The sequence below is a fragment of the Chenopodium quinoa genome, unplaced genomic scaffold (assembly GCF_001683475.1).
Source record: "Chenopodium quinoa cultivar QQ74 unplaced genomic scaffold, ASM168347v1, whole genome shotgun sequence".
In the NCBI taxonomy this organism is placed as follows: domain Eukaryota; kingdom Viridiplantae; phylum Streptophyta; class Magnoliopsida; order Caryophyllales; family Amaranthaceae; genus Chenopodium; species Chenopodium quinoa.
In genome coordinates, this window is record NW_018744620.1 from 1,317,547 (window position 1) to 1,334,415 (window position 16,869).

At 36.1% G+C, this 16,869-nt stretch overlaps 1 protein-coding gene across 1 annotated transcript; it reads right to left on the reverse strand.

The window, feature by feature from the left end:
• Nucleotides 1–500: 500 nt before the first annotated feature.
• LOC110700160 (homeobox-DDT domain protein RLT2-like) lies at nt 501–14,601 on the reverse strand. Its single transcript, XM_021877672.1, has 18 exons — nt 13,736–14,601; nt 13,068–13,607; nt 12,097–12,170; nt 10,662–11,084; nt 10,355–10,444; nt 10,098–10,262; nt 9,805–10,027; nt 8,726–8,826; nt 7,860–7,946; nt 7,603–7,755; nt 7,330–7,485; nt 4,868–5,077; nt 4,041–4,763; nt 3,333–3,893; nt 2,564–3,184; nt 2,352–2,456; nt 1,934–2,188; nt 501–1,671 (listed from the first exon to the last, which is right to left on the reverse strand). The coding sequence occupies exons 1-18, from the start codon at nt 13,881–13,883 to the stop codon at nt 754–756; spliced, it is 5,553 nt and encodes a 1,850-aa protein (XP_021733364.1). The 5' UTR covers nt 13,884–14,601; the 3' UTR covers nt 501–753.
• Nucleotides 14,602–16,869: the final 2,268 nt, after the last annotated feature.

Here is a 16,869-nt window from a genome sequence, read left to right on the forward strand (position 1 = left end):
TAAGATAATTTTCAATGGGTATGAGTGTATCAATTCCTCTAATATTTGTGGGAAGTTGATACTCTTTTCTAGATTTTAACACCAAAAAGGAAAAAAAAAATTAAAAAAAAAAAAAAAGATGGAGAAGGTTATAGTGATGTAAGAATCAAAAACGGAAGAGGCAATCCTAAGGAAAAGTTTAACTATATAGCCTCAAGCCCTCAAGGTGCTCCGGCAATACAGATCTCAATCAACCCACTCGCTCCTAATTTAATTAAACTTAGCTCAAATATACAAAAACTCAGCTTAAATCGAATCGTTTACAACCCTATTCAGCTTTCAACTAAAATAAGTTATAACAAGAGTAAATTCGGTTAAGTTTTAGATGATACAACGCACCCTAAAACTTGTTTGTGAGCTTATTTACTTGAAATACTTGGTAAAAGATATACTTTGTCAGAGCTCGCTTTCATCAATTAAGCCATCTTGGTCGCATATACTACGTATATAACAATACAAGGTAGACAAAATTCTGATTCACTAAAACTTAACAGATATACTGCAAAATGTACTCGTAATTGTTACAGCCGCCATAACCCCCCATCCACTTGAGTTTGCAGCCACATCTGATCAACATTACGATCAGATGGGACTAATTGTTTCTAAACTGCCCCACATTTACAAAAAGAGAAAGAAGTAGATCTCTAAACCTTACATAATACATTCGCCAAAATAACTCTCTTCCTTGAAGCTAATAATATTCAAGTTAATAACCTAATCACTACTATAATCAGTTGCTGCAGATTCAGATGTGTCATCTTGATCCCTATCATCATGCATTGCATCTTCATCTCCATTCCCCTCTATCTCGTCATCAGAATCTGCATTCAAATATCCTCCAACATCTTCTAATTCGCCTTGTTCATATTCACCACCATCAACATCCACATCGTCTTCATCCACATCATCTTCATCCACATCATCTGCCACTTCATCACGGTTATCATCATCTCCGATTTCATCACGATCATCTCCCACTTCATCATGATCATCATACTCCTCATCGATATCATCAACATTATAATCACTTAAATGAGGAGGCCTGCCATTATAGACAGCAGTATAATCATCAATGGCCATGTCATCATACTCATCCCCTGAAGCTTGGCCATTAAAATCATCATCATAGTCTGATCGCTCTGAGTTGCTATCATCATTGACATCCATCTCATCCACTTGCATCGGTCTACTCTCATCATGATTCCATTCACCCCTTCCAAAGAAACCAGGAGGAGATTTATCGAAGATAATTGGCTCAGGCAGATTCCTTCCACCAACAGAAGATGCCACCTTCTTAACAGGTTTCTGCTTCTTTCGGACAGAGCGACGACCACGCTTACGTCCTCCTTTACCACGACTACTGCGGCCTTTCCATCCACCAAGTACCTCGCCAAGTCTCTCGTTAGAGGCTAACCCTCTGCTAGGTTCACGACCTCGGGAGTTAGCAACCCTTCTTTGGGATCTACCACCACGGGATCTACCACCACGGCCCCGGCCACGACTACCGCGTATAGAAGCAAATCCAAGATCACCGTGATCAAACCATGCATCTTCCTGTTGATGGTCACCTGGTGGACCAGCAAGCTCATCATCTTGGACAGTTCTCACAACAGCGTACTTGGAAGGAAGATTCTAATGCAAGGTCAAAAAGAAAAACAAGAGTGAGTACATACACAAGTGTTCACAACTGTTCCCATAATAAGTAATTATAATTTAGTGAAAACAACTATAATTGAGAGCAAAAATCCATGGCAAAATAATAAAATAATGGTCCAATAAGAACTTGTTCTTCAGCTTATTTTAGAAATTTAAAATTGGCAGAAACAGAATTCCATAGCTAAATCTCTATTCAATCATTATTCATGAAGACCTACAAATTAAGCCAAAGACATACCAGGAAGTGCCTAGGCTCTGCATCCTTTGGTTTCTGATCAGGCAGATATGAAATTGCTGAATCAAGTTCCATGAGCCGTAAAGCCACTGCTGCTGTTGTTTGGGGTACCCATGGAAGCATAGTCACAGTGCCAAAATTTGTGGAATCGTTGACAACATACCCAGTAGCATTACCAGAAGCCAACGATTCACTTGTTGTCTGAAAATTTGACAGCAAGAAATCCCTCTTTATCACTCCTTCAAGTACTGTAAGGACCTGATGACAAAGAAAAGTAGAAACATACACACATCAGGTTCTTAAACAAAATTGCAGAACAAAACAGGCAAGACAAGAAGACAATCAGAAAGAATAGACTCCCATGTAGGTTAAAATAACATGATAACACTGCAGATTTAGAGAATGTGAAAGCACATATAACCTGTAGAAGGTCTTCTGCGGATGCTGACATATGTAGCTTCATACCCCAGGATTTTCGATAGGCATCTGACCAAACAGGTTGAAGGGCTTCAGGAGGGATGCAAACCTGTTAAAAAGAACAGCAATATTAAACATATAGATATATAAAGTTTAGCCATATCAGAATTGGGACACAGCAGAATGTCATAAAAGTAAGAAGATATGATAAATCACCTCCACTAGAGCTAAGAGGGCCTTGATCAATCTAATTCTTGGAGGAGGATATTCTAGGCGCTGGAGGTTCCACTCAAGATTAACTTTAATCTCCTGGCATTGGGCTACGTGATTAGAGAAATTAAAGCTCTGGTCAAATACACTATACGTTTTATGGCATGAAGGGCAGTGATTCTCCTCGAAAAAATATACATCATGGCAAGAATCACATCTGCACACCAACTCCATACACCTCTTCTTCCCATACTTAGTGGCACATAAAACCGAGGAAGAGAAACATTCTCTAAACATCCACTCTTCAAAATTTTTGTACCTTTTAAAGGTACTCTTTACTTCAAGATTGTTTCTACCACTCTCAATCTTGAATGACGATGAGGGTTCAGGCACCTCAGAATTTGAAGCACAAACAGTACTGTTAGGGCTATCAGTACCACCACTGCTTTCAGGGTTAAAATGTACTTCAGAAGCTTCGGCTTTAATGGAAACATTGTTCTGTCTATCCATGTTAGGCTGCTTTCTAACGGACTCCTTAAACAGAGGCTCAACTTTTCGCAATAATGCATGCAAATGACATTCTCTAACCCCACGTACATCCAATGAAGCTAAGAGAGCATCAAAACCCTGCATGGAGTAAAAAACAAATATATATATCACAAATAGGTATTAAAGTGCTGGCCAGGGACAAATAATCCTTAAATTACAGCATTTTAGCTCTTGAGCACTTCAAAAAAACCAACAGAAAGGGAGGGAAAAGGAGTAGAGAGATAACCTCTTCAGAATCAATAAGCCTCCAACCACCATTATGCAATTCTACAAATATCCTGCCAGCACCAGGATCATTACAAGAAGCAGACGCAATAAACTGCCAGTAGCGATTTCGTCGACGATCCTGACCAAGAGGTAACGACCTATAAACATACATTTCCTCAGCTTTGTAGCCAATATAAGACTTCAACTGAGCACGGCCCCTCTCAGCAGCATACACAGACTGCTGCAAAGCAAGATTATCTGAACCCGCAGCAAAGTTTGGTGTAGTCAAATTCTTATCAGAGGGAAGGTCTGCTTGTAAATTATTATCATTATGGGAATCAAGAAGTGGCTTTTGCTGCATTGCAGGATTAACCATAGGCTCATTACTATTTTCATCCAAAGCAAGCATCGGACTCTGCCTACTATCAGGTGCAGATGCCATTGTATTTGATTCTGTCTTGTTCGTGACATATGCTGCATAAGGAGTCTTCATCAGATACTCCTCTTTCAAGCGGCGCTTATCCAGCTGAGCTTCAGCCCACATTTGCTTTTTCAGTGCCGTTGCTGCTTCTAAACGCTCCTAAAAATATATTACATGCCAGAATATAGCAACAAAATTAAATATTGGCAGAAATAGAACATAAAAAAAACTTCAATGAGAGTGCAAGAAAGAAGGGGAGGGGGGACAACCGCCAAAGGAGTAAATTTTTTTTTTAAAAAAATCAACCTCTAGAACAACTCGAATTGTGTTTCCCTCAGTAGCTACACCAATAAGGGCAACAAGAGCATTGAGGCGCTCTTCAACACTAAGATTAGAGTATTCTCCCTCCATAAGTCCTTGAACCCAAGGTTCACCGGGAAAGCTTTCATCAATATCAGTGTCTTCATGATCAGTATTATTGCCCTCTTGGCAAATTCCACCAACATCCACAGAATCCTCAACAAAACATCCATTATCACTCATCTCCTTAAAGCTTTCCAAATGAGCTGAAGACAAAGCACCACTGGTGTCTGCAAGTCCATTAGATGTATTATCAACATGGGAATGCAAATCCCTACTACCATTGTCTGGATCAACTTTTGGTACACAACTATTCCCGTCATAAGGAGGATTTACATCTAGGTTTGGAGTCAGCTCAGTAACCAAATCATCAATCTCAGGATCTTCAGCAATATCGCTTTCAGAGTCTTCATCCTTCTCAACATCATCGACCTCCATCCCATCAACATCTGCCTCTACTCCATCTACAAAACCACTTTTAAATATCTGAATTTTTTCCCTGGCAGAAGATAGAATGGCTTCTCCATCAACAGGATCCTTCCTGTAGGGAGAGCGCACACAGTATGTTGAAGGTGCAGTTCTTTCAAAAAGTTTCGTATCTCTAGATAATGCTGCTGCAATTGATGCTTCAGGGGTCTTGCTTGTGGTCAAGTCACGAAGTCCAGATTTCTAACCCAAAAAAAAAAGGAAAGAAAAGAAAAGCCTTGTAAATATTAGTATGAAGTATGAACAATGAAAAGAAGTTATAAACCTGCAGGTATCGATGCTCTCACCTGTATCCTATCAGCAACTTCCAATATATTTAGTCCATTTGCCCCCTCAATAGACAAAACATGAAAAGCAGCAAATTTGACTGTGCCAGGAGTGAGTCGATGCCTTGACTTGCGTGGGTTAGAGTAACCCCTCTCCCGCATAATAGCCACAGCACTTTCAACTGCTGCTCCGGTACGTAAATTAGATATTATGTCAATACCATCATTGCCCTAAAATCATTAGTTTAAACACAAATATGAGGCCAGCAACACAATACATGCAAAAACATAAACCAGAGAGGAAAATTTCATCTTGGAGAAATAAAAGTTCGTGAAAAAACTAAAACTAGGCATTAATTGCCGTATGTGAATTGACTAAAATTACAAAACCTACCAGACTGGATAACATATACAAATGTTCAAAAAAATGTCATGATGAACTGGTTGGCAATGGGACTTTAAGACCATAACTGACCAAAATTCAAAACAAATGACTCATCACACTGATTTATCTTAAACTGAATCCACCAAGACCAGACTCAATAAACTACCGGTTTGCACTTTTAAACACGACTGTCCAAAACTATTGATTTTGATACTTACAGAAAAAGGAAAAGCAAAAAAATCCTCTTGGCTAAATAAGGGAGAGAGGATTCTATCACACGGGGGATTGCACAGCAAAAAGAAAAAGAGAATCTCAATCTATCAAGGTGGGTGGGATCCAATAAATTGAGGGGATATTTGCCACCTTGGATAATAGTTGTGGTAAAATTGACATGTGAGTTTTGCCAAATAGATTATTTCATTGTAGATATCACGAGACAGCAACACTTGGAATTCCAAGTTCATGTGTCGCGCATCATATGATGGAAATAAGCATTAGTATGACACACATGATGCAAAGTGAAATTTATATAGATTTTTTCTAAGGATAATTAAATTATTATTAGAGTTTTATTTTTGATAATTTTCAATATTCATACGTGCAAAAACGAATTTAGCTTTCATTAAATACCCTGTAAATCTGATATTTTTACATCACAAAATTTGTTTTAAAAAGTAATTTAAAAAAAGATCTATTTAAGATATATTTTAATTGATCAAACATTATACTCCCTCGGTGATTTTTTTTTTTTTCAATAATAATTTAATGCCCCATTTTCACTTATGAACTATTCATGTACATTACTTGCCAATGCTAATGCTACATAAAAGTATATAAGATCAACACAGATAATTAGGGCTGTTCATTACCCGGCTTTGCAGGTAGTTGAAGAGGGGCCCATGACCCGACCCACGAATTTATTGTTTTTCAACTTTATCGAAAATAAACCTAATTAAAATTATAGCCAAATTCACAATACAAATGAGTTCAATTAGAATTTAAACACTAATCATAGCATTTGAAACTTGGGAAATCAACTACTAATTTCTTCATCTCACAAAAACATCAACAAAATTGGGAATTAATGAGAACCACATAATTTCCCTCAAAAAAAAAAAAAAAAAAAAAATAATCAAAACCACAAATTTTGGGAAAAAAAATTACAGTAGAAAGAGTATAAGAAAAAACTAATTGGGCATCATCAAACTCAAGCTTGGTTTTGAATTTTAGATCCACGGGCACAAATAAGAAAGATAATGATTTACTATTGGTGGAGATCCGAAAGAATAAGAGGGATGAAAGCTCAAGAAGCATGTGGAATTGAATGTCTTTAAGCTAAACTTCTCTCCATACTTCTACTATTGAATTTGGTTTAAGGGAAAACATGGAGCCATAGAGGAGAGAGAAAGAAAAAATGGATGGCATGAAAAAGTGAGGAGATTGAAGAAGGAGAGAGATTGAAGATGGCAGCTGGGTTAACTTTAGAGGCGTGAATGTGAGATTGTGTACCCTAGGGAAATAGACTACAGGTTGTAAGGCTGCCTTGTGGACCCTAAAACATAACGGGTCAGGGGGTACCAGACTTTTCTTGAAGGCAGCCCATGGCCCAACCTGAAACAAAAAAAAAAAATACCCGACTAACGGGTTGGGTATCTTTGAACACCCCTAGTCATAATAGGTACTTATTAGAATAGTCTTGATTATGTATAATTTATATTTATTGCTAATTAAAGATAATATTGGTGAAAGTTTTATGTTGGCGAATGCATCTATTAAACAGGGGTACTTACAAAAAACATAATAAACAAACTAGAATCCGAAAACATAAACTTCATTTACTAACTAGATGAGCAACAAGGATTCGAAACTTGGACCGAACAAGATACACATAAGGTCTTGCACCAACAGCAGGTGAACTAATGAATTGTTTCATGGACGATTAAAGAGCTATAATTCAAACTACTGTGTTAACTTCAACAAAACCACTACCAAGCTCAGTGGAATGTAAAAGCTACTTTGCAATGTTTTGTTGAATAGGGAGGGTATGACAAACCTAGGTTATTACAAGATCAGATCAACTACTGCAATGAGATCATACCTCATTTTCCTCGCGTGAATATGCCTGCTCAACATTTCTTTTTTTAAGTTTTGGCCCAAAACCTGCAGAAAGAGAAAACTGCCGGAGAACTTCTGGCCATGTCAATGGACTTAAGTTGCACTGCCAGCTGCGTATATCATAACCCCATGCATATGCCTGGTAAAACACATTATAAGCTTCAATGTTTTTCTTTTTTTTGTGTGTGTGCGTGCGGGCGCGTGTGTATATGGAGAAGGGGTGGGGGACAATTGAGCAGCAAAAAATAGAGCTTACCCCTTCAACAATCTGAGGATGTCCGCCAACAGGATTACCCACATTGTTTTGGTTTACGCCAAGCCCTGTGGTCGGTGTTCTAGCAACATCCTCAACATCCTTGATGATAGTTCTCAGGAGAGATACATGTATTTCTCCAAGTAGGCGAGGATCCTGGATGAACGGCAAACATAAAGAATGGTAAGATTGCTATCTTGAGCATAATGATGCTGATTCAGTAAATATGTAGAAAGATTATGGAAAGTTCATTAACTTACATAGTCATGAAAAGCTTGCACGAACTCGTCTAGAGTAAATGGCCACAATCCAAGAACATCAGCAAATGTAATTAGAAATCTCCAGACCTGAAATCAAGAATAGTATTTCAACAATAAATATACAACCAAAAGAGACATGAGCACCCATCATAAAGTATCTCGGAGGGTAGCGAACGGCATCATCAAATAAAATATACAAGAGAAGCAACAATGTGAACAATAAAATGTCAAGTGTAGCACTTCAGTTCCTGGAGCACCAAAATAGGTCAAACACCCTTCCCCGGCACCCCAAACATAGCACACATACATGCACACACATACACATCTTGGAAGCAATTAGCTTCAGGCATTAACATGTAGGTGTATCAGAATAAAGTTGAACCAGTGATCAGCCAGAGAAAATCTCAAATAATATACTGGCATTCACTAAATTTGGACCATAATTCAACAGGTGAGTTGGTTATATCCTCAATTCTGTACCTAACTATCTGATTCATTGACTTCCTAGCTAAAGATGATCGCACAGTTCATCAAAAATTGCCATTCTTATCATCATATTTTATACAAGCAATTTGCAATTCTACAATCCTTTACATCTACCATCAAAATTTGAACACAACAGCCTCTATGTAAGTGAGGCTTCATGCATTCACTTTATTTCAACTGTCCATTCGGGGATGCATAAGATACGATATAGCATTGATTTTGTATGGTCATGGCAGCATATCAATTTAAATACTTAGTCAAGAATGTAAGATGATAGGTGAATGAAAGTACAGAAATACAAGCACACTTAAGGAATACTAATGCTTATTAAATACTCTTAGCTAGAAAATGAAAACTACATAAGGATTGCTTAGTCTCACCATCAAAAGATTTCCCACATTTTCTTCAGAACCCATCCATGGCCGCATTGCAAACGGCTTCTTCAGCTGCACGGACTTTGGTGGGAACACCCGCAGCATATCTAAAGCACAAATACCAATTAGTTATGACGGATAAGCTTAAGTTGTAAAAAAAAAGTGATCAGCTATATATCGTAGATCAATTAGATCCACAACACTGACTTTATTTTAGGCTCTAATATTATTTCAAAAAAGGCTCTCATTCTGATGTGATACTTCCTATTTTAAAAATGCTTAAAAACACTTGATAGTAAAAATTACACGGCAAAATGGGAAAAAAAAATAAAAAAAAATAAAAAAGGTCCCATCTCAAACTCTGCAAATCATAGCTCAACATGTCACTCAAAAAAGGCCTAACAGATACAACATACTACCCGATCACTCCTACTAAGTACTAAGTAGAACCAATAAAATAATAATAATAATAATAATAATAATAATAATAATAATAATAATAATAATAATAATAATAATAATAACAACAACAATAATAATAATAAAAAAATTAAAAAAAATTAAAAAAAAAAAAAATAATAATAATAATAATAATAATAATAATAATAAAATAATATTTAGGTGAAATGAAATAGTGATAGCAAACCATTAGAATTGAAAGAGAAGAGTGCTGATATGATGAAAAGAAAAAAAACTTCATCTTAAAATGAAATAAGTATTTTTGTTGGGAATTACTAAGACGGAGATTGAGTTGAACACAGGACTGAGAAAATAAAAGACATATATTTCAAGATGGACACAAAGAGCAGCCAAGGTACCACCACACCAACTGCCAATTGATCCTGGGAGCAAAATTCACTATTCACACTACGTAATTCAGATTGTTGACCCTATAAACATTTTTATCCAATATAAACTCTGTCAATAGAGGATTTAGAGTAGTCGAGTCTGGGCAGTTGTACAGATGGGTTTCACTGCTAATTATTCCAAACTAGTACAGGGCACAAAGCCTGTACACGGGTCTGTGTTTTATGACTTCAAAAGGCATCAATGAACATGTCATTCAGTAAAATCATAGTAGCTACCTCTAAACGAATCAAGATTTTGCAAAGTTTCACTGTCAAGTGACAAGATGGATGTCAAGCACTTTCTTGAAGCAGCTATCTCCATTAGCTCCAATCTCTCATCTTCAATAAGCTCTGTCGATTCTTTGGCAAGTCTTCTTGCAACAGCTCTATCATTAGCAGCTTTCTGTCTAGCTGCTTCTCTTTCCCTACGGAGTTCTTCCTTTTGCTTCATTTTCTCAGCCTGTATTAGAGTAAGATAGTTAGACATCCTCAAATAAGAGGGTATGTGATAGATACCTATCTTAACTTACTCTAATTGACTCTTTTAACAAAAACTTTTCTCTTCGCTCCATTTCACGCTTTTGCTCCCGCTGGTATCGTTCCTCTTCCCGCTGCTTTTCACGCAATAGCCTTTCCTCTTCCTTCCTTCGCTCACGGTCTTGCTTCTCCATATCTTTCTTCATTTGTTCTTCTCTCTTCAAACATAAATGAATTAGGTTAGTCACAAATAAAATGCAACAGAATAAAGCCCAAAAAAAAAGATGCTTAAAACTCAAGAATTGATTACCTTCCTCCTCAAAATATCTTGCCTCTCTAGTTCTTTCCGCATTTTTTTCTCATGGGCTTCAATTTCTTTGGCTATTCTTGCTTCTTCATTCTAAAGAGCAAAATGTACCAATTTACACAATTAAATTGCCAAAAACAAGAAGCAATCCAAATCAAGGCTTATGCGGAAAAATAAATAAATAAGTAAAACACAAAAAAATGGCTTGACCCAATAGTTGGCACAGACTATAAATAATATGCAATAGCACCTCAAGCTAAGTTTTTGAAAAAAGGAAACTATAAGGAAATTTCTGGTCAGAAGAATATACCTTGCGCTTTCTTTCCAACCTCCCAGCATCCTCTTCTTGGGTCACGCCTCTCTCGGATGGGATAAGTGCATTGTCCAATGAGTTTGGGTGTGCAGTAAAAGGTGACTCCATGCCCATATTTATATAGGGAGACTTCCGGGCAATGGTTTCATAGTCCCCTGAAGTGGACGGCAAGAGGCTACCCCCCTTTCCTTGAGACATCAAATTTAAATTTGGCATCTGATTTGGAACACCATATACCACAGGCACTTCTTCATAACCATGAATGTATGGGCGTCCACTAGATAATGGAGGAGTCTTGGTTCCCGGCCCATCAGAAGGTGAGCCATAGTAGTGAGATTGAGCCACTCTTTCATACGATTCACTTCTTACAGTTGGTTGCTCAGGAAGAAACTGGTACTCATGTGGAGCTCTACTAGAGCCCTGCTAGAAAAACATGCATTAAAAACTCTACATAAACAGCAAAGTACAAAAGAGTGCAAAGAATTAGTCAATAATTATTGAGACTAAAAGCAAGCCCCTCATAACGGCAATTTTTGAACCAAGTTTAATAAGACACACCAGGTTTTCCTCACACAGACCTTCAATTTTCATGAATTTACTTCTGAGTTGCGAGTTCATCTGAAACATTGTATACCAGCTAAACTAAAATTTAAAGTCTCTTTCTCTTCAGCTATCACATAAAATCAATAATTTCCATAGCTTCTGACCGATTTCGTCCGTACAAGACCATGTTACAAAAGGAATACTAAATAAAGGAATTAAACAGAAACTATCCACTGTTCTATGACACCTTGTTACAGTTCTGCAATCCAGTCAGGTCAACAGATTCTAAGATCACTGAACCCCAAGATCCATTTTTACACAAATACATCTGTCACCTAATTCTTTATCTTCCTTAATTACACAAAGAACAAGAACTTGATTAATGTCCTTCCCAGTTACCGCTTCAAAGTTCACAACAAAAGAAAGGCAAAACAAATACTTACTTCGTTTCTTTTTAGTTGACACGTTTCTTTAGTCAAGTTTGTCAATGCACAAATTCATTCATTAATATCTTTAATTACTGATAAGCAAAAATTATTAAAAAAAAAAAATTGAAGTTTTGAAAATTTATATCGTGACGAATTTAACAAGATCTCACATGACTATATTTTTCATCACGTGTAAATCACAAAACACGGTCAAAGGGAAGTGTGTGAATAGTGCTAAAGTCAAACGTGTCAACTAAAAAAAGCGGAGTGGCAAATAAAAAGAGACGAAGGAGTAAGCCACGTAAGACTTGTAATAATGATGCAATTCTTCTATCCAAAGATATATGATGCAAGGAATAAGACCGTAACCAAAACAGATAGGGAAATTATTCAATGAAAAAAATGTATAATAATCCTGAAATAAAGTAATGAAGATTTCATTTAAAAAAAAAAAAACTCACCTTAACTGGTTTAGCATCAGAGCGCTCATACTCATATGTTCGTCCAGTTGGCTTTTGTGGTGTGATTGAAGTTGCTACATACATGAGATTAAAGCTTAATAAATTTTACCATACAAACATGACATTTTCAGTACGCAGTCAGCACAACCACAGAAAATTCTTCATTTACCCAAAAAACTTTCTATAAAAGATCTGATGTCACACCTTCAAAAGTTCAGGGACTATCAACTCAAAAAATAAAAAAAAAAAATAAAAAATAAAAAAAAGTATACAAAAAACAAAATTCAAAAAAAAAAAACAAGGGAAAAAATCAGTCACATACTAGGGTGCATTCAAATTTGAACAGATTATCAATCGCTTAAAACAAAAAAGATTTCAAACATAAACTAAGAATGCATTTGTAAAAATAAATAGGACTTTCTCATTAATTTTCGACAATATCAACTCTGACAGAGTTTTAAAGCAGTTTCCTCTTTTTTTTTTTTTTTTTTTTTTTTTTTTTTTTTTTTTTTTGAAGAAAAAGCTCTTTCCTCTTTCGATTGCAAGGCTAAAACCAATTACTAATGCTAGCATGTTCATTGGTTCCAAACACATCATTAAGTGACCTATCTAATAGCACTAGCTCACTCAAAAAGATTAGCTTACCCCTTGTGAAGTAAGAATTTGCCTCCAGCCAGCCAACAAAAAGTCACATTGTTTAAGAATCCAAAAAACAACACCTCAAACCATACAATGACTACAGATCAAATAGTTCACACAAATCAATTGACACCGTCAGCCGGTCAGCGTTCAGATCAAATTTAGTTAACTACATTAAATCAGCCAGCAATGATATAGTTCTACAGATAATACGAGCAATAATAAAATGATGGATCTCATTACTTTTTGCTTCAAGCCATTAACCAAATTATCTCTGATAAAAAATTAAAAAATAAAAAATAAATCCAGAACAACAAAAAAGTGAGGCTTACCAATGGGAGCACCAAAAGCGCCAGGAGGCAAAGGATCAAACTCCATCCCAAGAGCAGGTCCATCATCCCTAAGTAGCTCCCCAAGCTGCGCTTCAACAAATGCAATAGCCCGAAGCTCGGCTACCGATTGAGGAGGCTCAAAGTACCTCTTATGCCCACTAAGTCTAGGCAAAGCAACCCCAGGGCGGCTCACATATGCTCGGCGTGGGTCCATATGGCCATAAGGACTAGACCCCGACCCAGACCCTGACCCATGTTCATTACCCAACTCAGCACCCAACATCTCATCTTTGGGACCCACAGGAGCTGGTAGGATTGCCTGAGTAACTGCAGGAGGGCCAACCGTGACAGTAGCAGCAGCAGCAGCCGACGCTGCCGCCTCCCCCTTCTTTGCCCTCTTTCCTGAACCACTGCCACCTGCTGATTGCGGTTTCCTGTCCTTTAACCTCCTATGACAGAACCACATCTGTAATTGCCGATCAGTTAACCCTAATTGAACAGAAAGCTCTGCCCTCAATGCTTCTGATGGGTATGTCGCAACTACAGCAACAAATCAACAAAAAAAATTTTAAAATAAAGAATCAATCAAACAATAAATATCTGAAACACTTCAAAATTATTATACAAGATATAAATAAAATCAAAATTGCAGGCAACAAAGAACAGACCTTGATAGGTTTTCTCAAGAACTTCGAGTTGAGAAGCTGTCTTCATCTTCCTCTTAGTTTTAGGCTCACCTGCACCACTACCTCCGCCGCCGCCACCACCACTTTCAGGCGGTTTCTTCTCTCCATCAGAACAACTCCCACCTTCCATTACCAAATTCCCCCAAATTCAACACAAAAACCCTAGAAATCGACGAAAACCGATCTAAAACTACCAAATCACAAAATCAACAACGACCCAGATGAGCAAATACCCCAAATCGAATTGGGTATTTGCGAATCAACATAAAGAACAAAGCTTGAATGAAAATCAGAAGTTAGGTATTTTGACAACGAATAAAAAAAGAGGTAGAAAGATAGAAAGAAAAAAAGAGATATATAAATTGCATTAATAATTTTCCAAAAAAAATCAGAAATCAGTGAGACCACACTTTCTCTCTCTAATACCAAAAAGTAGTCTCTCTCTAGAAATTGATTATTTGGTTGTGATTCACGAACAAGAGAAGATTGCTTTGCTTGTTGAATTGGGTAAGATTTTGGGGAATTACGATAATAAATAATAATAATGATAGCAACCAAGTAGAAGTATTAGAAGAATTAAAGCAACAAAATTTGTAGTATTCTTCAACATAGTTATTTGTTTCTCTTAGAAAATAATTAATAATAAGAATAATAATACTCGTAAAAATAATAAAGAGAAATAAAACAGTTGGTGTAATAATAAAAATTATAAAAAGGGATTGTGATTGTTGTTTTTGTGGGAATTGATTAAAAGAGCTGCTAAGAACAAACGAACGAACAGTCTTTCTCTCTCCACTACTACCTTCCATCTCTCTCTTCCTAAGATTTTCCTTTTTTTTTTTTTTTGGTTTTTTACAATTTTTATATTTATATTTTTTTTTTGTTCTTCTTTTCAATTAACGAAGAAAAAAACAAAATAAATTAGGAGGATTAAAAAAGAAGAGGAGTGAGTGGTTAAAGTTGATATTCGTGGAATTTTTTTGGCTTAGATTCACGATTCCAGGAATTCTATGCTTTTTTTTCCTTATTTTTCTTTTTTTTTTTTTTCCATTTTGTTATTCCAAGCGTTTTATCTGGTGAAATTTTTTTTTTTATAGGAAACTTTTTTTTTTTTTCACTTCTACAGTTCTACGCTTCAATCCATATTCTGTTTTGAGGATTTTTTTTCAATCCTCTTCTATCTTTTTTTTTTAATATTATTATAATTATTTTTGTTTACTACTTTTTATATGCTAGAAATAAAACCTAAACAATTTGCTATCCAAATATCCAATGTTGACTTACATCTACTTATACTAGGCCCCCCCAATTTTGTGAAATTAGCCGGGAATATTAAATCCGTAATTAGTGATCGCTTGATTGATGGTTGTTTGATCGATATCTAATGTATACATATTGTAAATTGTGAAACTGCATATGATCAAATAGTGTAAGAATTACTTTGTATTTAAGTATACTCTTTATCAGGTTATTCAATTACTAAATTCAATCCTTTAGCTGATAATGTTTTATAGTATTATTCTCTTTACTTCTAAATATTCCATATTCTATCTTAATTAAGGTTTCAGTATGAATGCAATAAGGAAATTTAGGAAATTTGAAAGTTTTAGTTACATATAGTGATTTGAATATTGGAATATGATGTGAGTGAAGGTTCATCAAAGGCATATTCAATAATAAATAGTAAGGCATATGCAAGACAGAAATACAATAAGCTAATATTTAAGGCAAGCTGAAGTTTTGTACATGATAATTAAGAACACTGGTTAATAACAGTCAGTCCAGTAAACAGGTGTTTTCTAGGAACATAAACTACTGCTTATGTTCCTTTAAAACTCCTCAAAAGATCTAGCCAAAGTCCAACATAAGGGTGCTTGTAGCAATGTCTAATATTGCTTACATTCTTTTAAAACACCCAAAAACAAATACTGCTACATTCATTACATGAGTTTAGATAGATACTTGCTTTTCCAGCATGTCGTGCGGAAGATCAGCTGCAAATAAACCACTGGTGCTTTGTGGTGCAAGATGTTTTATCTATGCTAAACAAAAGGCACCATTACAAACTCTGAAGCACTTCAAGGCAGATCAGAGGTAACTGCAAAAGAGCCACTTTTGGGAGTTGCTTTCTTAGGAGGAGTGTCCACAGCACTCTTAACATTTGCATCAAAACCACCAGTTTCATTAACAACAGCAGGTGTTACTTTGGGAAGGAACAATTAATTTAAGCACCAAAATAGTTTACATATACATTCTACAAAAACAGATATTCATTTTCTAATTAAAATGGTACCACTAATCAATCTGAAAAGGTAATTTTCAAAATGAAAGTTCTAACTGAAAGTTTTTATAACTAATTTTTGAAACTCATAATGCGCCCATGCAATCGCATGGATGGCAACTATTAGATATACAATCCTAGCACTTAATTCCTACATAAGTATAATCTCAAAGAGTTCAAAAGGAACTGCACTTTAAAAAAATTCTCTGCATCAGTTATAGAAATAAAGGAAGACTATGAGAAAGAGCCTAAGCAGATATTAACACAGTTAATGCTTCTCTTAAAGCAAATAATGCTGAATGCTAACAAGAATTGCCTGTGCAAAGCAATGATGCTAGCAACAAATAAGGTTTTGACCAGAGAAAGGAAGTTGCTGATTAAAAATAACAGTTGCACTGTTAGATACAAAATAATCTTTACAACTGCTTATATTGTTCAGAGTTTGCCAAAAGGATATCAAACTAACAAATCACAGCCAACATGAATTCCCGGAAAACAATACATCCACATAGCAATTAGTCACCTATGATTATACTAGCTAAACGCAGAACATCATATGAAACAACATTATTAGTGTAATTATAACAATACGGTGCTGGAGGAACCACAGTGTGAACAACTACTTTGCTTGCTTTCTTTGCCCGTGATAAGGCAACATATAGTTGTCCATGAGAAAAACAAGGGCGTGGAAGATGAACACTTACTTGGCTGAGTGTTTGGCCTTGCGATTTGTTAATTGTCATTGCAAAACTTAATTTTAAAGGAAACTGTTTCCTCTCGAATTTAAAAGGATACCCCGCTGAACTTGAAGGCTTCAAGTTCACTCTGTATATAA